Here is a 22,447-nt window from a genome sequence, read left to right as displayed (position 1 = left end):
CTTTCGCTGTTCCAAACTTTTCTCTCGTCTTCTGCCGCTTGGCAGTGCAGAGATTCTCAACTTTGAATACTTTACTTCTCATTTGGAGAGGAACTTCGGAAGGCGGTGTGAAGAGTAGCTTGGACATAAATGATCCGATGCACCAATCCCACTCTTCCCAGGGAATTTTTTTTTGTGGTGAGCAGCAGGCCTGGTAGGGAAAGGCGAATCGTTCAACTTCCCTGCTAACCCACCCCACCCCCATCTGGAGTTTCTCCAGTCCAACCCCATATATTGGGAGTGTGAACAAGAGGGCTACCCTCAAACCATGTGATGAGCCTCCAGCGGCAGGCACGTTCTACCTCAAATCCAGGAGGAGCGACAAACGGGGGGGGGGGAGGGAAGGTGTATCTGGACAAACTTGACAGCCGAAAGCGGGTGGCTCCGACTGAGCCCTTGGCGAGGAGCTGCTTCTCAGTCCCACTCAGTTGGATCCCGATGTCTCTTTGCCTCACTTCTTAGCTCCTTAGGTAGAGGGGAAAGGAAGGAAGGAAGTGGAAGGAAGGAAGAAAGAAAGAAGAGATTTACGATCATTTCATTTCATATACATACTATATGTCATGGCACATTCCCGCCCGTTGGTGCACGTGCAGATCCTGCCTCCAAGACCGACGCACGCCTACATGTGAGTAAAAAAAAAGAACACGAAACTCGGTGGGCTTACTCGCGAGTAAACATGCAGGGCTTCTCCACCCACCCCCCTTGGATCCAGCAGTTTCTCAGCTGCTGAGCCTCCGGGGATATTTCCTCCCGTCCGCCCCCGGCTCCTTGTCTCTCTTGCTCAATACACGCTCTCCTTCCTTGCCTCCCTCCCTCCTTCCCAGGCGGCTGCTGCTGCTGCTGCCCCGCCTCCTCTTTGCTCGGGAGAAGCGCCGCCCCGCTTTCCCTTTAAGAGCTGCGCCTCCGAGTGACGTCTCGGCGAACGCAGCTCTTTTGGAATGTATGCAAACGAGCCCTCTCCCGCCCCGTCCAACGGCGAGGCGAGCCCGGCCCCCGCCAGCCAACGGCGCGCGGGCGCCGCTGAGGGGTCGGCCAATAGATGCAAAGCGCCGGCTCGCACCATATAAGGAGCGCCCTCGCCATAAAAGGCAACATTGTATCGCTTTATATGGGGGGAAAGGCAGCGCGGCAGGAGGAGGAGGAGGCGGCGAGGAAGGAGGAGGAGGCGGAGGGAGCGAGGGGGCTCCCCGGGCCGGCGCGGGTCCTGCGTGGAGCGTGAGCGAGAGGCTCGCGAGGCGGTCGAAGGCGGCGGCGGCAGGGCAGAGCGAGAGCGCGGAGGGGGCCGGGCCCAGCCTGCCGGCTCCGGGGCCCATGGCAGCGCCGGCCTGACCCGACCCGTCAGTCCCACACTGGCGCTGAGAGGAGGCGGCGGCGGCGGCGGCGGCACCATGTTACCCAGCGGGGCCGGGAACGGCGCTGCCGCCCTGCCCCGGAGCTCGGTCATGGGCATGGCGAGGACGTCCTCGGGCCGGCCGGGCGCCGGGCTCCCCCGCGGGGCGAACGGCGGCGGCGGCGGCGCTGCTTCTTCTGCTTCGGCGGCAGCGGCGGCTTCTGCGGGAGTGCGCGGCGGCCCGGGCAACGGGACGGGCCCTCCGAGCGGCCCTGGGGCGGCCGCGGGTCGCTTCGAGCGCGACCGGGACTTGGGGGCGGCCGTGGCGGCGGCGAGCGACAGCGAAGGCAACTCGGAGTCTGGCGAGGAGGAGGAGCTGGTGGGCGACCGGCGCGGCGTGAAGCGGACTTTGGGCGACATGGAGCTCGGGGTGGTGGTGGGGGGGCCCGAGGCGGCGGCCGTGGCGGCGGCTGCAGCGGCTGCAGCGGCGGGGGGCTACGGCGGGGCGAGCGGCGCCGTCAGCGGCGCCAAGCCGGGCAAGAAGACCCGCGGCCGCGTCAAGATCAAGATGGAATTCATCGACAACAAGCTGCGGAGATACACCACGTTCAGCAAGAGGAAGACGGGCATCATGAAGAAGGTAACCGGGGCGGGGGGGGGAGGGCAGATCGCGTGCAAGGGGGGCTATTTCTGGATAATAGGGGTCCTGGGCTGCCCCTCTGTCTGTAGAAAGGGAATGGAGCTCTTGACATGCTCGGAAGCACCGTTGTCTCAGGTGTACGTGTTCCGTCGGAGCGCCCCGAGTCAATGCACCCGTCGGCTTTGGAGAGAGCAGCTCCGGGCTGGCTGGGTCTTGGGCAATTGACACCGGAAGGGGAGCCAGCCATGGGCCTAGCCAGCCAGCCCCGGCACCGGAAAGGCACGCCCCGCTCTGGCCCGGATTCAGCTCCAGGAAGGCCTCCCGCCGCCCCCCCCCGGTCGTTGCGCCAGCCCTTCACTTCGAAATGCATCGCGGAAAGGGGGAAATGCAGCGGAGGGGTCACCTCGGATGTTTTCCCTGCCCGGGTTGCGATCGGGTGGGTGAAAGGTCGGGGCAAATCCGTTGCAGCATCATCGGGGGAGAAAAGTGCGTCTGTGTTTTGCAACAGGAGATTCCCCACCCCCCTCACGAGCCTGCAAATCAGTAGGCAAACTTGGACACCCCTGTCCCTTCCTTACCTCGTGCAGAAGAAGCCCCATTGCGTTCAGTGGGGCTGGGCTTGCAACATGCACGTGTTAGCTTGGATGTGCTGGGTGTTTGCTTCCCTGTAAAGTGGCAGTGGGTGGAACTGACAGGCTGACCGAGAGCCTTGAACTAAACAAAACTCCAGCCAATCCCCTGGTGGGCTTTCTCTGCTGATCCCTCTAGCTTTGAGGGCAAGAATCAGTGCCATCCTGTGCTTGTCTACTCGGAAGCAAGTCCTATAGAATTAAATAGGGATCACTCCCCACTGTACAGAGTTGAGCCTCTGTTGGGAACTGAGTCTGCAATCCTAAACATGGTTACTTGGGAGTAAGCCCCCATTAACCACAGTGAGACATACAGCCAAGTAGACCCACATAGGTTTGTGCTGTGGGTGAATCAGGCTTGACTCAGGGATAAGGAACTTGTCTTCCAGATGAGGATGGACTTTGATTTCCCTCGATCCCAGCCCATTGCCAGGGTTCAGAGACTATGGGTTCCCCATCCCTGATTTAAAGCTTGATTAAAGGTTAGGGCTCCTTCTTGAGACAGGCTTACCCCTTAATGTGTGTTTTTTAAAAACTTTCTTCCTGTTTAGGAACAGCATTAAAAGTTATTAGAATCATAGAGTTGGAGGCGACCTTGAGGGTCATGTAGACCCTAAAATTGAGCCTCCTACTCTACCTACTGAGCTACATCTCAAGCTTAAAAAATGATTTGTTAGCTACTATGGTTAAGATTCACCTAACAAACCCTGTCAACAGAAGCCCTACGCAGGGACTCCCGTTTGTGCAGTGGGGCTATCTCTGCCCCCATGTGTCCCTGAAATTGGCTGGGTTTGGGGTCGGAATAACCTCCAGGACAGTGTGTGGGGTAGCAGAGAGGGATCGTGCCATCTGGTAAGCTGAAATGGTTGCGCAGATGGGACTGGAACAGCCCGATGTTGAATGATTCCCTTTGCTTTTAAATCTGGGTTTTAGGTTAGCAGAATCATTTTCTTCTCGTTCCCTTGAGGATGGCACAGTTCTCCCCGTTCACTGCAGTGTTTTATCTGAATTTGTATAGGATGCTGCAAGAGCGACGGCAAACAACTTTGGCTTAGGAAAAGGCAGATAAGGATAGGGCCATAGAGGTATAAAATTATGCATGCATCTTGCAATACTAGATCCTGGGGCCACTCAGTTAAAACTGAATGGGTGAGCAAAAGAAAGTTGAACTATGAAATTCTCTCCTACAAGGGTGTAGCGATGGACACCAACTTGGATGGCTTTAAAAGAGAGTTAGACAAACTCATGGAAGTTAATGCAACTAGCCGCAATGCCTTATGTTTTGCCTCCATTGTCAGAAACAACATGCCTTTGAATAACATTGCTGAGAATCACAGGCGGGGAGAGTGCTGTTGTGCCAATGTCTTGCTTGCAAGCTTCCCCACAGGCGTCCGGCCGGCTGCTGTGAGAAACAGGATGCTGGACTAGCGATGGGCCTTTGGACAGACCTAGCTGAGCTCTTCAAATCTTGGTTGCTGGACTAGGCTTTAAGCAGTCCAAACAACCTGTAGCAGTCCAAATTGTGGCCTATGTGAAGATTTGGCAGCTGTATTGTGCCATAAGCTTATGTCACAATTCATTTACTAGTCTTTAAGGTAACCCTGAGACTCTTGGTTGTGTTAAAACCATCAACATATCCCGCTCTTTTTCAGGGAGGTATTATGATGTTTGAGGTGTCAATACCAGACTTTTAAAAACACAGTGGTGCATAACTTTCCATTTCGATTAATATTCTCTCACCCCTTCTGTTCTTCCATCTTTGTCAACACACAGAAATCATTAATACAGCAATTATGATTTACCCCATTATAGCTATGTCCTTACATATACAGTGGACGCTTGGGTTGCGAATGTGATCTGTGCGGGATGCACATTCGCAACCCGCAGGGGTTGCAGTTCGGCGCTTCTGCACATGCGCGATTTAGCGCTTCTGCGCATGCGCTGCCGCCAAAACCTGGAAGTAACCCGTTCCGGTACTTCCAGGTTTCGGCAGTCCGTAACCTGAAAAAACACAACCTGAAGTGTCTGTAACCCGAGGTATGACTGTATTGGCTTATGGTGCTATAACTTTTTTGCCTGGGGAGATGATTATTTTCCTCAGGTGAGTCATAGGCTTGTTTGCTACAAAGTTCCTGGGCAGGCCGAAGAAAAGGATGCAGCGTGCACCAAGGGCTCATGTATGCACTGTTCACAGTGGTTGCTGTGCCATTTGAGCCTCGTAGGGTGTAAGACAGGGAGGCCAGCAGTAGGTGGAGCTAGAGTCAGGAATGCAGCCAAGTCCTTCTACATTTGCCCCTGTTCTCCTCCCTTACAGCCACCAGACTGGTGACTGGGAGTGGCTGCTGGGACCATATAACACCGGATCTACATTGGCTCCCAGCACAATCCAAAGTGTTGGTGTTGACCTTTAAAGTCCTAAACAGCCTCGGCCTGTATACCTGAATGAGTGTCCCCACCTGCATTGTTCAGCATGGACACTGAGGTCCAGCTCCGAGGGCCTTCTGGTGGTGCTTTCACTGCAGGAAGTGAAGTTACAGGGAACCAGGCAGAGGGCCTTCCTGGTAGTGGCGTCGTCCTATCGGATGTAAAGGGAAAAAGGGGGTTGCTGAGGCTAAGGTGGGGGTTGGCTGAGGGTAGACTTGTGGGCTAGCTCACATGCAGCAGCATCCACTGGACTGGTTGTAAAAAGGCAGGCAGGTAGAGGGGTAGTGGGGCAGTGTGCCATTTGCTCTCTACTGAGAGTTTCTAGAATCCACTAATTTATTTAGGATTACAGATGAAGGCGTGGTTTGAGAACGCATCATTCAGCCCCCTTCCAGAAGCTATGCAGGTCTGGATGGGAGCTCCATGGTGACCACCTCAGGTTTCATGGCAGAAGAAAGGCCAGATATAACTCTGCATAAAATAAAACTGCAGCTTGCTTTATTTTTGATCAACAACTCCACAGTATATATAGGAAAGTTCCAACATTCTGCATGTGTTTTAAGTGTTTTGAACATGTTCCCACTCCTAGAGCCCCGTCCCAAGTATTAGACATCTTTACCTGAGCTGCAAAGTATAATTTTTTTAAAAAAGGAAAACGGTACACACCCATAGAAACATCATGTGCAAGTGCAACTATTCCTAAACCACTCAAGCAGTTGCTCAAAGAGAATGACAATTGTTCCCTTCCCTGCCTTTTAAAGGGGTGGAACAATGCTGTTTGGCTAAAACTCCCATAAACCCTGACCATTGGGATTGGTAGAGGAGTTGGTTCAGTGGAAAGAGTGAAAAGTAAACTCCACCATCTCTTATTTTAAAGCACGGATGTGGAACTTGTGGCTTTCCAGATGTTCACCTCCAGCTCCTACCAGCCCCAGTCAGCATGGCCATTGGAAGTTATGCTCCAGCAATAACTTTACCTTAGCAAACTGTAGCCCAGGAAGGTGGCTCACAGATTTTCAGAAGCATCCTGAAGCCATCATCCCTAAAGTTGTTTGGAAGTTGATAAGTTTGGAAACTGGTGTGTTTTGCAGCTTGGGTGTCCATGCCCTACCCTAACTTAATGGTGAATGTCTCCTGATGAGCAATGATTAGGAAACAGTGACAAATCCCCAAAAGGGAGTGGTATCTTTTTGCCTGAAATCTGTAAGCGATTGCTGCAGCTCCTTTCTCTCCTCTCTCTCTCTCTCTCTCTCTCTCTCTCTCTCTGTGTGTCTCTCTCTCTCACTCACTCTCCCTCTCGCATATAATTGTAGTTTCTGAGCATAAGACTCATTCTGCATCAGATCAAGACTTAATCTCATCCAGCAACCTGTTGCACCTCCTCCACCAGTGGTGGAGCACACCCTAGCAGCAGCCTCCCCTTCCCCCCCTCCCCCCATTGATAATCTGAACCTAGAGGGCTCCATTCAGCTACTATGATTGACATAATGTCTAAAGAATTTCTGCCCCCACTTTCCCACCGCATGGGTGGTATTCAGCTGTTTTACTCAGAGTAGACCCGTTGAAATTAATGGCCCTAGCTTAGCCATGCCCATGAATTTTCAGTGAGTGTACTTGGAGTAAAACGTAGTTGAATACCGGTCTGCGTTTTCCAAGAGAGCTTGCAACTCGAAACAGTACTAAAATTAATTTTAAGAGACAAAAAAACCACACACAAAAGGTAGATAAAAGATATTTTATCTTATACCAGTAAGATAAAACTAGCAAGCCATTTTATCTTCTTTTTAAAAAGCTAAAATTTAAACAGATTTTGCTGGGTTCCTAAATGCTAACAGCGGAGATGCTGCGTAAACATGTCTGGGGAGGGTGTTCAAGAAATGGGGCAACATCACAGACAAGGTTTAATCCCAGGAGTTTCTTGCGTGAAGATCTAAGTCGCCAGGAACAGTTGGTCATTCAGATACTCTGACCCCAAGTTGTTACAGGCCAAAGCCAGTACGTAGATCTTTTAACGTGGGTTCATTACCGTGATTCAGTTCAGGCATACCTTGACTTAAGTTGAGTTACGCTTCTTGAGCTTTCTGCCAGCACCTGCCGCCCCCATTCCTTCTCCACTTGCCGTGATTGAAGGCTTGCCAGGTGAATTTATTATACCTGAGCTGGGAAACTACAGTTACAGGAACAGAGGAAGCGACCTTATACATGGAGTCACACCAACGGTCCGTCTAGCTTGATATTGTCTATATACTGACTCTCCAGGGTTTCAGGCAGGTAACATCCTTGGTTCTACCTGGAGATGCTGATGGTTGAACCTGCAACCTTCTGCACGCAAGGCAGGTGCTCTGCAGCTCGACTTCAGAGCTTCCTCGATTGCAACAAACCAGAATCCTGACCCATAGTTTGTAGTTGGCTTAGGATCTTGGTTTGTTCTGAACCTGGTAATTGTAGTTTCCCAATATGATGGACTAACTTGGAAAATCTGAGTCATGTATGGTGGAAGGGGTCACTGGCTTCAGACACATGAACACTTTGGCTTATTAAGTTGACATATGTCTGAATCAGACCGGTGAATCCCTGTTTATAATCCAACCACTGTGTTCAGCTCCGGTGAAAGTTTTGGAACAATCGTCGGAGGCAGCTTCATTGTAGCACATGAAAGTAGTCCAGAGGTGGACTCCCAGTTCTATCCCTGGTTTCTGACCAGGGAATTGGAGTCAATGATATCCACAAGTTCCTCATCCCTGTAGTAGTCTGAATCTGGATGTTACTGACGTAGGGCTAATTGTGGCATGGTGTTTTCTTTCCAAGAAAGGGGGTGCATCTGTTGCATCCATTTTGAAGCCAGTGAAACCAGCTTTGTAGCACAGAATCCCCTGAGCTTTGGATCTGACCAACCCTGAAAGCTGTAGACCTGACTCTTCCAAGATGGGCGGCAGAATGTCCCAAATGCCGCACGCCACATCTTGTCTGCACTGAGCTTCGGTTTGTTCTTTCTCATCTAACACATGGCCCTCCAGCCACTGGCTTTCATCATCTCCTCTGCTCTCCTCTCCCAAGTAAATGGCAGAATTTAGGCCAGCACCCTTGGGCCAAATGTGTTGTGTGGCTGCGGGCCCTCTGCACACGCCACTGTCGTTGCCATTTGAGAAGCTCTCCAACAGCTGGTCTTGCCTTCCCCCTGAGTCGCTGCTGTGAAATGAAGCCTGGAGCAGCTGTTTGCCATTGGGACAAAGTTGAAGAAAGGCTCTGTTCCCTCCCTCAGCTGTCCTGCTCGCTGGTTGTGGCCATGGCCATAGAGCGGGCTGAAGCACTCTGCCACTCTCTGCAGTACTTTGCCAGCAGTCTAGCCAAACAAGAATTCAAGGGGAGTTGGGAAGCTGCAATCCAGCTCTGTGTGTGAAGGTCTGCCTAAGGTCTGGGGCAAGGGGCTGTGGAGACAGCTGTAGGCAAGGCTCACAAGGCAGCCCCTAGGACTGGAATGCCACACATCCTCTCGACTTGCACCTGTAGAGTTGGCCAGTGCAGCTTGGAGCCTGTTGAGTCAAACACAGCCCAACAGCTGATGGGTATATAGGAAGCTACCATCTACTAGAGTCGGATCATGGTTTCATCTACCTCTGCATCGCCTGCACTGGCTGGCAGCACCTCTTTCAAACGGGACCCCCTGAGCCCTATCTGGAGAAATCGGGGATCGAACCTGTGACCCGCATGCAAAGGCAAGGCCCTGAGCTGTAGTCCTCCCCACCAGGGGCTTGATTCAAACTCCTAGATCTGCTGTGTGCCCAGGAACAGCAGAGGGGATGGGGTGAAAAACATGGCAACTGGATTCTGCTGATCTCTCTTTCAGGACTTGTTTCCCAACAATGCCTGACGTTTCAAAGGGATGGCCAAAGGGGGCTTTGACAAGTGAGAGAGATGAGCAGAACCTGCATCCTTGTCAGCATCATTACTTAACTTTGTTTGTTGTTCTATGTTTGTTTATTTTATCTATTTATAAGAGCATTGCCTTGCTGCAACTGAAACGTCACTCGCAAGTAATGCTCTGAGGGCCTGGGCCCAGGCATAGCCATAACCCCTAGACGGTTAGGGCAGAACATAAATCAGCGTCTTAAAAGTTCAGATTCCCAAGGACTCTTCTTGCCCATCTTGGCTGCTGTAGGGTTGCTTCTGTGCATTGCAGAATATGCACCAAGCAACTGCCTTTTGTTTAGACACGGAGTTGCATTGAGTTTGCGGGATTATGAATGTGCATGCACACACGTGCACTTTGCTCTTTAAAAAAATAAACCTCTTAGAAGTGACTATATGGGATTTTGTTTACAACACCTTGGGCCATCATTTCAGGAGAACTTGGAGTGGCTGCTCAGTGTGAAGTAGCCTAGTTGTGCAGCCAGGTAGATCTCGCCATACTAACCTGCTGTCCTCCAGGCATTCCTTGGCTTGTCCCTGCTCTGGTTGTGGCTTTCTGTCACCTGGATGATCACCTGGAGTGTTGCTGCTGTAGAGGTCAGTTCAGCAAGCAGTGCACGAAAGCATTTAAGGCACTTGCCCTCCCCCTTTTCTTTTTGGAATTATTCTGCCAAGATCTGCAGCTAACTCTGCTGGTTTTCTGTAGCTCAAGGCATTCGTTGTCTCCAGCGCTTTGTCTATTAAGCTGTTTGCAGAGAAGCAGTGACAATGATAATGAAATTAGAGGCTTCAACTGCTGAGCACATCTTGCTTTCCCCATGCTTGGGGACTTCTTAGTATATATTTTGCATTGTTATGCGTTTGTCACCGGGATGCAGGTTTGAAAGCCAGTCTTCTGACGCATTTCAATGCTCCTTGTCCCATTTTATTCTTTGATAGGGTAGTTGAATTTTGGTAAAATCCTCATAGAGATCTTGAGGCTGCTGAAATGGTTCAGTTGGGGGTCAAGTGGTGTTATATGTATACTGCCCGAAGTTGCCACTTAAGCAAAGTGTTAGCTGCAGTTACCCTTTGCTGGACGGAATATGTGATTTACCCTGTTCTTTGTGCAAAAACACAAAGAACCTGCATTTCCCAGTGTTGTATTCTCACTTGAACACCCAGTTTGTTTTACTCTATAGGTTTGTTTTGCTCTATAGGAGACAAACCGTTCTTGCATTTTAGCCTTGGTGCTCTGGAGCAAGAGAGACGTCAGCAAATACAGCCTTGAATTTGGTGGGATGCATGGATGTGCGTTGGTCTGCATTTACTGCTGGAGGCCAACCCTTGCCAACCTGCTGCCCTCCAGATGTTTTGAACTATAACTCCTATCATTCCCAGCTAGCATACGTGCGCTGGCCAAGGCTGATGGGAGATGCAGTCCAAGACATCTGGAGGGCACCATGTAGGCAAGGGCTGCTGTAAGTTAATTAGAATGGGGGTGGGGAACTTTGACCCTTCCATATTTGGTTGGACCAGATAAGATGCTCCTGCATCCTCTTCTCCTCGTGGCCAACCAGATGCCTGTAGGAAACCCACAAGCAGCACCTGAGCACAAGAACACTCTCCCCTCCTGTGGTTTCTAGCAAGTGATATTCAGAAGCATTACTGCTTCCAGCCATGGAGGCAGATCATAGCCATCATGGCAAGTAACCATGGATTGCCTTTGTCCTTCATGAACTTGTCTAATCCTCTTTAAAAGCCATCCAAGTTGCTGACCATTGCTCCCCACTGTGGGAGCAAATTCCATAGCTTCACTCTCTCCTGAGCAAATAAATACTTCATTTCGTCCATCCCAAAGCAGCAGAAGGTCCAGAAGTTCTAGTGTTAAGAGAGGGTGAAAGTCTCCTCTACCTCTGTGCGTAATTTTAAAAACTTCTGCCACGCCGCCTCTTTCTCTGAACTAAAAGCATCCCAAACGCTGCAATCTTTCTTTAAATCAGAGTCGCTCCACTCCCTTGGATCATTTTAGTCCCTCTTTTCCAAACCCTTTTCGACATCCTGAGGTGAGGCAACCAGAACAACGCACAGTAACTCCCACCATTGGCCACGCTGCCTGGGACTGGTGGGAGTTTGGAGTCCAATAGCATTTGGAGGGCTGCATGTTCCCCACCCCATGTATGGAAGTGAGAGCTGGACCATAAAGAAGGCTGATCGCCGAAGAATTGATGCTTTTGAATTCTGGTGCTGGAGGAGACTCTTGAGAGTCCCATGGACTGCAAGAAGATCAAACCTATCCATCCTGAAGGAAATCAGCCCTGAGTGCTCACTGGAGGGACAGATCCTGAAGCTGAGGCTCCAATACTTTGGCCACCTCATGAGAAGACTCCCTGGAAAAGACCCTGATTTTGGGAAAGATTGAGGGCACAAGAAGAAGGGGACGACAGAGGACGAGATGGTTGGACAGGGTTCTCGAAGCTACAAACATGAGTCTGACCAAACTGCGGGAGGCAGTGGAAGACAGGAGGGCCTGGCGTGCTCTGGTCCATGGGGTCACGAAGAGTCGGACACAACTAAACGACAAAACAACAACAACAACAACATGTTCCCCACCAAAAGGGATGCGGGTGGCGCTGTGGGTTAAACCACAGAGCCTAGGACTTGCCAATCAGAAGGTCGGCGGTTTGAATCCCCGTGACCAGGTGAGCTCCCGTTGCTCGGTCTCTGCTCCTGCCAACATAGCAGTTCGAAAGCATGTCAAAGTGCAAGTAATCAATAGGTACCGCTCTGGCGGGAAGGTAAACGGCGTTTCCGTGCGCTGCTCTGGTTCGCCAGAAGCGGCTTAGTCATGCTGGCCACATGACCTGGAAGCTGTACGCCGGCTCCCTCGGCCAATAAAGCGAGATGAGCGTTGCAACCCCAGAGTCGGTCACGACTGGACCTAATCATCAGCGGTCCCTTTACCTTTACCTTTATGTTCCCCACCACTCAGGGGATCGTTGATAAAGGATAGCTCTGTGAACAACTACTGGTAGGCATGAGAGACAAAAAGAACCTCATTGCTGTACTTGTGAACACAACTTGCTGGGAAGGGCGGTTTTCCTCATGACCTGCTTGTGAGACTCCACAAGGCACCTACCTGCCTACAGCTTCCTGGACTAAGAATCAGAGAATCATAGAGTTGAATGGGGCCCTGAGGATCATCTAGTCCAGCGGTTCTCAACCTGTGGGTCCCCAGATGTTGTTGGACTACAACTCCCATCATCCCTGAGCTCTGGCCTTGCTAGCTAGGGGTGATGGGAGTTGTAGTTCAACAACATCTGGGGACCCACAGGTTGAGAAAGGCTGATCTAGTCCAAGCCCCTGCAATACAGGAATATGCCGCTGTTCCTTCTGGGGATCGAACCCGCAACCTTGGTGCTGTCAGCACTGCACTGTAACCAACTGAGCTCTAATGAGACTAGCTGGACCTTTTGCCTCTTCCAGCATTGCTCTCCTCCTGTTGTCAGACCCAAGCTGTGCAATGGCTGGAGGAGAGCCTTAGCTGCGGGATTTGACAATTAACTGCCCGATCTGCTGCTTTTCTGCTCTCTGACCTTGTCAGTGGTGGTGGGGGTAAAGGGCACCTGTGAGGAGGCAAGTCCGCCCAGGAGGTCGGCGTGGTATCTAAGAGAGGTCAGGCTGTGGCATATTGCTTGGTGATGACTTTGGCTGACGTTCCGAAAGCTCTACTGACTCTGCTTCCTCTCTCTGACTGATGGCCTGTGCTCAACTGTCAAATTGCAGTGCCGTTTTCCCCGAGTAAGTTCCTCCTCCTGTCATTGTGTTGGCCCAGGGATGAACAAAGCCTCCTGAAGCAAGTGACTTGGATGGAGAGCAAAGCCGTTGTGGTCCTCACAGGAGATTATGGTTGGGTCTGGTTTGGTGCTGTCTGATTTTGGTGGTGATGGGAGGGGAAAAAGCAGTGAGCTTTGACTCTTGCTTGCAAACTGCCGAAGCGCGATAACAGAAGACAGAGTGTTGTTTGCCTTTATTAAGGGTTCTCCGAAGTGAGATTTCTTGCCCCCTTGTGCAGGTAGCTGGCATTGAGTGGGTTTGATAAGGTAGCGAATCACAAGCTAACCAGTGCAGACTGTATGGAGGAGACTGGCAAATGCAGCAGGTAGAAAGCCGTTGTCTAATTGGATACTAATTGGAGCTTCTTTCACAAGTGAAGGAATGCTGGCCATGCTTCTGAGCATGTGCAAAGTACCTTTCCCTCCCTGCTGTGTAATTGGAAGCAGTCCTCTGACATTTTTAGGGGTGGGGGTTGCAAGGTAAGACTGTGGCTTCCAGGCCTAGAGCCGCCTCCTTTTTTAGAAAGTGAATTTTGCCGAAAACTATGTGTGTATACACACACACACACACAGAGAGAGAGAGAGAGAGAGAGAGAGAGAGAGAGAGAGAGAGAGAGAGAGAGGCTGGTTGTGTTCTGTCTGGATAAGCCAAATACGTAGCTGAGAAAGATGACACATATTTCTTTCTGCTTTACCCTGGATTCATGGGAGGTCTTGTTTTCGGGAACAGTGTTTTTGGATGGCCGCACTGGTGCCACACCTTGTGCCAATGTGCCGGGTTGATTGTTTTCTGAGAGCCTTCCTGAAGGAGAACTCTCCAATGCCAAGTACGCAGAATGTTGAGACTGGGACCGGGGTGTGCGCACGATATTTATAAACATTGGCAAAACAGTAGATTTAGGAAAAAATAATCCCAAACCTCTGGAGGAGTTGCGCTCCTACAGTGTTAGGCCTGTGGATTAGAAGCCAGAGCCTGGGCTAGGGGCCTGTAGAAGCATGTAAGAAAGGCAGAGGCCAGGGGAATGTGTAAAACAGCTCTCCCCAGCTCCCTTAAGATATGGAACTACAATTCCCATCAGCCCTAGCCAGCGGGATAATGGGAATTATAGTCCACCAACATCTAGAGGCACAAAGTTGGGGAAGACTGGTATAAACAGAGCAAGCCTTAGAAAATATTAGAGAAAAAAATTAGGTTCAATGAGAGGAAATGTTAAAATATGTGCATAATAGTTGCTGGAGTTCTTAAAATCAATTAAAGTATATTCATTTTTAAAGAAAAGGTCAGAGTTCTTGTCCTTTTAAAAGCTGTGTCATGAAATTTCCTTTTCTGCCTGTCCTTTTTGGCCTAAAAAACCTAGGCACCTTAAGCTGACTTTTTAGTTTACTCCTGTGGATGCTAGGTTACTGGAACTGGCAGGGGAAGGGATTTGGATGGAGGAAGTAATTATCTGAGGGATAAGTTGTGTGGTCCAGATTGCTATCTGGCTTAGGAGTTGGGGAGGAATTGGGAAGGGTCCTGCTCCTCAGCTGCCAGAGTCTCCCGGCAAAAGCCTCTGTTGTGACAACTGGGCTCCTGGGGCCTGGTTCGGTTCAAACTCTGCGATAGTATGGGCTGCAAGGGAATTCCTGTTCTCCAGCAAGGGCTGTGGGATTGGAACAGAATGCCCAGTTGAAGAAAAGGGAACTAAAGTCGAAAGAAAACCCTTAAAAATGTTACAACTCCCCATCTCCTCCAGATTGACATTGGTCATTATGAAAACCCACTTAACGAACAAGGCCTTGCAGCACATTTGAAAGATGCTTGGGTCTTTAGAGTTTTACTGAGTGTGGCTTTGGCTGCCTGGAAAGGTCAGAAAAGATGCTGCAGGTACTTTGATGCAAATATACTTTGTCTGCAGTACCAGGATAATTGGCAAAAGCAGGAATTTATGTATAGTTGATTCCCCCCCCCCCCCCTTATAATATAGCAAAATGTTTTACACACACACATACATGCAATTAAACCAAGGTGTTTGGATTTAAATCCCACCACATGGAGATTCTTGTGTTAAGTTATTGGGTTTTACCCTGATTGAATTTAAAGTTTTGCTAACTGTGCTCTTTGTGAGACCCTTCATTTTAATTGAACTTGCTTCTCTGTGGGTCTTTGCTTATTTCAGTCAGGCTTGCCACTCGTTCAGTTTGTTTTCTAGAGGAAGGAAGTAACAAATAAGAACCATTTAATAACTAGAACATGTTTGCTCACAAGTGATCAGAATCTAGTACCAGTCTGTGTTTCCAGGAGTCTAAACTCGTAACTATGCGCCGGTTCACTTGAGCAGTTACCTGCCTTGGAAATCCTCCAATTATCTTAACTTGTTAGGAAATTGTAAATAAGGTATTTGTTAGTTACAGTCTGTATTCTGATAAGCTGAGAATGTTGTTATCATGTGCCTACGAAAAAGACACCTATTTTTTTCATTAAAAAATCAAACTTTATTGACATAAACACATACAGAATACAATAAAAATAATGGATATGGCAAATAAAAAGGAATGTGAAAGTAGAAAAATAAAATGCAGATACAGAGGAGGGGTAAAAAACCCCCAAGAAACTGCTGAAAATACAATGCCTCATTCAATTGTCAGATATGAGAAGAAGGTGGGTCAATTCAGTTCTCAGTAAAACCATAGAATCATAGAATCATAGAGTTGGAAGAGACCACAAGGGCCATCGAGTCCAACCCCCTGCCAAGCAGGAAACACCATCAGAGCACTCCTGACATATGGTTGTCAAGCCTCTGCTTAAAGACCTCCAAAGAAGGAGACTCCACCACACTCCTTGGCAGCAAATTCCACTGTCGAACAGCTCTTACTGTCAGGAAGTTCTTCCTAATGTTTAGGTGGAATCTTCTTTCTTGTAGTTTGGAACCATTGCTCTGTGTCTGCTTCTCTGGAGCAGCAGAAAACAACCTTTCTCCCTCCTCTATGTGACATCCTTTTATATATTTGAACATGCTATCATATCACCCCTTAACCTCCTCTTCTCCAGGCTAAACCTCTCCACATGCTTGTCTGTTGTACAGGTGGTGTAGTGGGCTGTTCAATTGAGTTAGCATAGCAGAGGAACTTATGCCATATTGAGTAAAAAAGGACAAGGCACTTGATTTTGACAAAGCATTGTACATAGATTAAAAACAAGGAAGTCTTTGCCCATGTTTTGTTTTGGCTTTCTTAACATCGGAGCTTCAAAATTGGGACTGTCAGGCAAGAGGCACTGCTATATGCTTTGGTTGGCTGGAGCTGACGGGTTGGAAGTCCAACAACATCTGAAAGGCACCAGGTTGACTATGGCTGACATAAATAGTTTGGGGAAAAGGTGTTCCTCATGATTCTTATACCTCTCTACTTGCATATTTAATGTTTCCCCCCTGAATCTCCGGTTGAATTATCCCCAGTTTAAGTATTGATTCTCCCCACTACTGCTTTACAAATGTAATTGCCATGCTTGAGCAAGCTGCCTCCAGGTTTCTAGCTGCCGGCTTGCTTGGTTAGTGATGTGGCTGTGTTTAAGAGGAAGATGAAAGTGCTATTGAGTGCGGTTGACCCACCTACAGAAGGCGGTAAGCAACTCCTGTTGATTGTTACAGATTTGACTTGTACCGTGTTCCTGTATAAGCAGCAGAGGCATGAGAAGCTTCTACCTTGGAATTTGAGCATACTTAATTTTGCCTTGTCTGAAGAAATAGTGTATCTCAGCTACAATCAGGTATATTTAAATGAACTATTTATTTTGCTTAACATTTTATTACAAAAAGATAGAGTGCAGTTGCAGAACATTAACAAATCTTGGGTACTGCCATTTTAATTTGCAAAAAAGTCGTTTATGGTTCTCATTCACCCTCTTCAGAACTCAGAGTTCAGGTGAAGTGGCAGGGCTGGTTCGGAGTGCCTCACTCGAGACCACATATTATGGCAAAAGTGGGACTTGAATCGAAACCCTGAAAAGAGGTTTCTTGGAAGGTATACAGAAAACATAAAACGAAGTGATGGACAAGCCAGTAGAGTAGTTGCTTGTTTAGTCTTCTGGTTGGAGAGGTGCAAAAGCTGCTTCTTTTTAAAAATTGCTTTTTATTGAGTTTTAAATTGGTTATTCGTCTACATATTCCATTCACTCTTTAACATATATTGTACACATATAAAAAAAATCGAACAATAACAATATTTCTACACAAGTGACTTCCCACCACCTCAGTGCAGCAGCTTCTGTCGTCTTTCTCTTCTCAACTGTGTTGTTTTTCCTTATTGCTTTTCTAATACATAATATATCTCAGGGGTGGTGGCCAACTCCAAAGAGACTGCGATCTACTCCCAGAATTAAATACTGCCCGTTTTTTAGGGGTTCTGGTCAAAGTTGTTGAGCTTCTTTTAGGGAGAAAGGGGAACAGCCACTCACCAACAGATCGCTGTGGAAACTAACAGCCTCACTCAGTAAACTCCCGGTCTTCCGTTCTGCAGATCATGTGACAATGGAGGCTGGGTGAGGGGGCCGGGCCAGATTCTAATTTACCAATGGAAAGGGACCCAGGGATCGATCACGATCTACCAAAACCTCCCAGGGATCTACCAGTAGATTGCAATCGACCTGTTGGACATACCTGATATATCTTACCTATCTGATCATTACTTTGCAAAATTAAATCGGAGCATATCAGGGATTTTATCTGAGAACAACGTTTCCCCAGATAACCTTTTACACATTCCCACTCCGTTTTGAATTTTTGGTTTGGTTGGTTCCTAACTGCTTCTGTCATGCTTGCTAATTACAAATACTGATACAATTTAGTTTGCCATTCTTCCTTTGTTGGTGTCCTATTCCCCTTCCGATTTCTTGCGATTAACGTTCTTGCTGCTGTTGTAGCATATAAAGGTAAAGGGACCCCTGACCGTTAGGTCCAGTCACGGACGACTCTGGGGTTGCAGCGCTCATCTCGCTTTATTGGCCAAGGGAGCCGGCGTACAGCTTCCAGGTCATGTGGCCAGCATGACTAAGCCGCTTCTGGCGAACCAGAGCAGCGCACGGAAACGCCGTTTACCTTCCCGCCGGAGCGGTACCTATTTATCTACTTGCACTTTGACATGCTTTCGAACTGCTAGGTTGGCAGGAGCAGGGACCGAGCAATGGGAGCTTACCCCATCGTGCTCAGTTGGTTACAGTGCGGTGCTGACAGCACCAAGGTTGCGGGTTCGATCCCCAGAAGGAACAGCGGCATATTCCTGTATTGCAGGGGCTTGGACTAGATCAGCCTTTCTCAACCTGTGGGTCCCCAGATGTTGTTGAACTACAACTCCCATCACCCCTAGCTAGCAAGGCCAGAGCTCAGGGATGATGGGAGTTGTAGTCCAACAACATCTGGGGACCCACAGGTTGAGAACCACTGGACTAGATGATCCTCAGGGCCCCATTCAACTCTATGATTCTCTGATTCTTAGTCCACGAAGCTGTAGGCAGGTAGGTGCCTTGTGGAGTCTCACAAGCAGGTCATGAGGAAAACCGCCCTTCCCAGCAAGTTGTGTTCACAAGTACAGCAATGAGGTTCTTTTTGTCTCTCATGCCTACCAGTAGTTGTTCACAGAGCTATCCTTTCTCAACGATCCCCTGAGTGGTGGGGAACGTAAAGGTAAAGGTAAAGGGACCCCTGATGATTAGGTCCAGTCGTGACCGACTCTGGGGTTGCAACGCTCATCTCGCTTTATTGGCCGAGGGAGCCGGCGTACAGCTTCCGGGTCATGTGGCCAGCATGACTAAGCCGCTTCTGGCGAACCAGAGCAGCGCACGGAAATGCCGTTTACCTTCCCGCCAGAGCGGTACCTATTGATCTACTTGCACTTTGAGGTGCTTTCGAACTGCTTGGTTGGCAGGAGCAGAGACCGAGCAACGGGAGCTCACCTGGTCACGGGGATTCAAACCGCCAACCTTCTGATCGGCAAGCCCTGGGCTCTGTGATTTAGACCACAGCACCACCCGCGTCCTTCTGTTGTAGCATATAGGAACACCCTTTTTCGAGAGGTGCAAGAGCTTCTATGCCCATCAAGTGGAGAGTTTGTTAGACTCTGGTTCAGATTTCAGGTGATGGAAAAGGCCTGTGCCTGAGATCTTGGGAGAGCCGCTGCCAGTCAGAGTAGGCTAGATGGGAAAGTAGTCCGACCTTCTAATCTGAAGCTGGCTACCAACATTCCTATGTTTGCCGTGCTTGCTGGGTGGCTGTTTGCCAAAGTAGGCTCCCACTCTCACCCCCCAAGTTGTTCTTGGTAAGAGAGCTGGCCTTTGTGTTTTGAAGGACTTATTAACAAGGGAGGCAGGCCAGCCGGCTAGGCCTTGGAGGAGCTAGCTCAGCCCCAATTTGTTTGTGAAGCAGGCGTGGTGCTGGCGGAAAGAGCAATGAGTGCCGCAGATAAAGAAGAGCGGCACATTTAGCAGACGCCTGATAAAAGGCGCCTGGCTCGTTGCAAGTGGGGGGGGGGGAAATGAGTTTGTGCTTCCCTCAGCCGCATTCGCACCATACGCACGATGCTGTTTTAAACAGTCAGGGCTTCTTCTCCCAAAGGATTCTGGGAGCTGTCGCTGGTTAAGGGTGCTGAGAGTCATGAGGAGAACCTCATTCCCCTCACAGAGCTACAGTTGCCCTAGTGGTTTTAACAGCCAATCCTCCTTCACAGGAAAATCTGGGAATTGTAGCTCTTGGAGGGGAACGCGGGTCTCACAGCAGCTCTCGACACCCTTAACAAACTACATCTCCCAGGATTCTTTGGGGGAAGCCACGACGGTTTAAAGTGGTATCACACTGCTTTAAACGTATGGTGTGGATGTCCCCTTGGTAAAATGGAAAGCCTCCTGTTTTGGCTGTAGAGTCCTGCTGCAGGAGCCCTGGACATTATCGTTGTTGTCTGGTGTCATAGGACTGACTCCTCACTCATCTTCTCCTCTATAACCTTTCTATCAGATTGGGCAGTCTTCACTCTTGTCTTTTGACAGGATGTGCTCTCTATTTTTAAGCTTTCTTGTCCCCCTCCCTCCCTTGTTGCAGAGTGAATATGATGCTGTCTTCGTATTTCAGGCTTTGTAGCTGAGAAAGAAGGCTAGAAAGGGGTCAGGGGGGAGGATGCTGGACTACTTAGGCCTGATTCAGCAGGGCACTTGCATTAGGTAGTTGGCTCAAACCACCCCCAGTTTGTACCAGGCTGTGTCTCCAAGCCACTTGGGTCTGGTTAGTGAGCTTCAGGATTCTTCTAGTGAAAAGCAAAGTGGACGCCTTCCCTCCAAAGTCCTACAGTTTGACCATTCCTGAGCTGTTTTAGTCCAGCATCACATTTTGCAGCAGCCAATAGTTAGTTGCTAGAAGGTGTGGTCATGTCGGGCTTCGAACAACGCTCAATTTTCTGTTTCAAGCATAACTCCTCAACCCAACTTCTGAAGAGCTCAACTGGTTAGGGTGTGATGCTGATAATGCCAAGGTTGCAGGTTCAGTCCCCACATGGGGAGAATTGCAGGGGGTTGGACTAAACTAGAGGATCCTTAGGGTCCCTTTCAGCTCTACAATTATATTTTGTTTTAAATAAAAATTCTCTGGAACCCAGAGCAAGGTTCTGCGCCCAAGTGTAGTAAGCTTCCTTCTACGGAGCCAGAAGGAATACCGTTTGTGAATACCGCTAAAACCAAGCGACATCCTCTCGCGAGCGGTTGGGCTCCCTCTCCGTGGGAACCAGGGTCTTGCGAAGGTCCGCGCCTCGTTGTTGACCCTTTCCTTTTCCTCTCTACCCTGCAGGCCTACGAACTCTCCACCTTAACGGGCACTCAGGTGTTGCTGCTCGTGGCCAGCGAGACGGGCCACGTCTACACGTTCGCCACGCGGAAGCTGCAGCCCATGATCACCAGCGAGACGGGGAAAGCACTGATCCAGACATGCTTGAACTCTCCTGACTCTCCTCCTCGGTCAGACCCAACCACTGATCAGCGCATGAGCGCTACGGGCTTTGAGGAGACGGACCTCACTTATCAGGTGTCCGAGTCAGATAGCAGTGGAGAAACAAAGGTATAGACACCCTCCCTTTTTCGTGCTGTGGAGGGCTTGGAGGAGGGGGGAATTATTCCTACAGGTCTCTGGGGAGGGAAGAACCTTGTACTTGCAACCTTGCCTTCTACCTTGGAGAAGGTTTACCTGGGAGGACTACAGAGCACAGGTGGGCAGATTTCAGGCTTGTTGGGTGGGTCTACTGTGCATGTGTGGGAGAGGAAGATGAACCTGTGTTGAGGGGGACCGAACATCTGCAGCAAGGGTGCCTGCTGTTCTCATCAGTTGGTCTCCATGCTCCTTTTAGAACCTTGGATCTTCCAGGGTTCCGAGTCACATGGGGCGCCAAGAGACTCTGCCCGTCCGGCAGAGGTTCAAGCCTCCCACATGGAAAGAGCCACTCACCCCTGTGTGTGTGTGAATGATTTGAGAACCTGCTAGATCAGGCCAGTGGCCCATCCAGTTCAGCATCCTCTTCTGGCCGCCCAGGTGCCAGTGGGAAGCCTGCAAAAGCAGGACACGGGCACCAGCAACGATCTGCAATTCCCAGTAGCTGGCATTCAGAGGCATTTTGCTGCTGACCTCAGAGGCAGTGCCCGGCCATTGTCACTAGTAGCAGCAGATAGCCTTTATCCTCCATGAATTGGTCCAGTCCTCTTTGACCTGAAGGAGCATCTCCACCCACCTTGTCCATCCCGGACACTGAGGTCCAGCTCTGGGGGCCTTCTGGTGGTTCCCTCATTGCAAGAAGCGAAGCTTATAGGGAACCAGGCAGAGGGTCTTCTTGGTAGCAGCACCCTCCCTGTGGAACGCTCTCCCATCAGATGTCAAGGAAATAAACGACTATCTGACTTTTAGAAAACATCTGAAGGCAGCCCTGGTTAGGGAAGTTTTTAATGTTTTATGTCTTATTGTGTTTTTAATATTCTCTTGGGAGCCGCCAGGAGTAGCTGGGTCAGCTCAGTCAGATGGGCAGCATAGAAATAAATTATTATTATTATTAGGCCATCCAAGTTGGTGGGCATCCCTGCTTCTTGTGGGAGTGAGTTCCACAGTTCAATCTTTTGCTGCACAAAGAAGTACTTTTTAAAACCTTGCAACGTTCAGCTTCAATAGATGCCCACCATCTATTGATTGCAAGAGAGGGAGAAAACCATTCCTGTATCCTCTGCCACCACGCCATGCATAATTTCATAAGCTTACATCGTGACACCTCTTTACTTGCCTTTTCTCTAAACCAAAAAGTCCCAAACTCTGCAGCGCCTCCTCCTATAGGGGAGCTGCACCCATGGAATAAGGCTTAAGAGAATCAGACCCCTCCGTATTATTATTAGTATTATTCTGGCTTCGGTGATCTGTGGTGTTGGCAGGGGACAAGTCTATGGGCCGAGCCTCCTTTTGGCTGTAAAGAATCCTATATAGCGTGACTCCTAGCGTTCAGTTGTCTCTCCCTTACCTCCTCCTCCCTCCTTCCCCGGGACTTGAGTAGTTGTGCCCTGTCAACTCTGCTGGAGCTCTGCCGAAGTGGAAGCAGGGCTGAGCCTCGCCTTGCCCTCGGCAGCATGGTCCTGGATGGGAGATCCGTGGGGTGGGTTGAGGGGGTGCAGAGC

General features: G+C 49.6%; 1 protein-coding gene across 2 annotated transcripts in view; it reads left to right on the top strand.

Moving 5' to 3' along the window:
• The first annotated feature begins 1,289 nt into the window (after positions 1 to 1,289).
• SRF (serum response factor) overlaps positions 1,290 to 22,447 on the top strand; it is a 73,062-nt gene continuing 51,904 nt past the window's right edge. For both annotated transcript variants that reach the window (XM_083605214.1, XM_083605213.1), the window contains exons 1-2: positions 1,290 to 2,009; positions 20,592 to 20,858. In XM_083605214.1, the coding sequence (XP_083461340.1) occupies positions 1,428 to 2,009; positions 20,592 to 20,858 (849 nt within the window). In that variant the 5' untranslated portion in view covers positions 1,290 to 1,427. The remainder of the gene's footprint in view (positions 2,010 to 20,591; positions 20,859 to 22,447) is intronic.

The sequence above is a fragment of the Podarcis filfolensis genome, assembly GCF_964270895.1.
Source record: "Podarcis filfolensis genome assembly, chromosome: 3".
Taxonomy (NCBI): domain Eukaryota; kingdom Metazoa; phylum Chordata; class Lepidosauria; order Squamata; family Lacertidae; genus Podarcis; species Podarcis filfolensis.
Note: the sequence above shows the minus strand (reverse complement) of the source record. Positions and strands in the feature narration are given on the sequence as shown.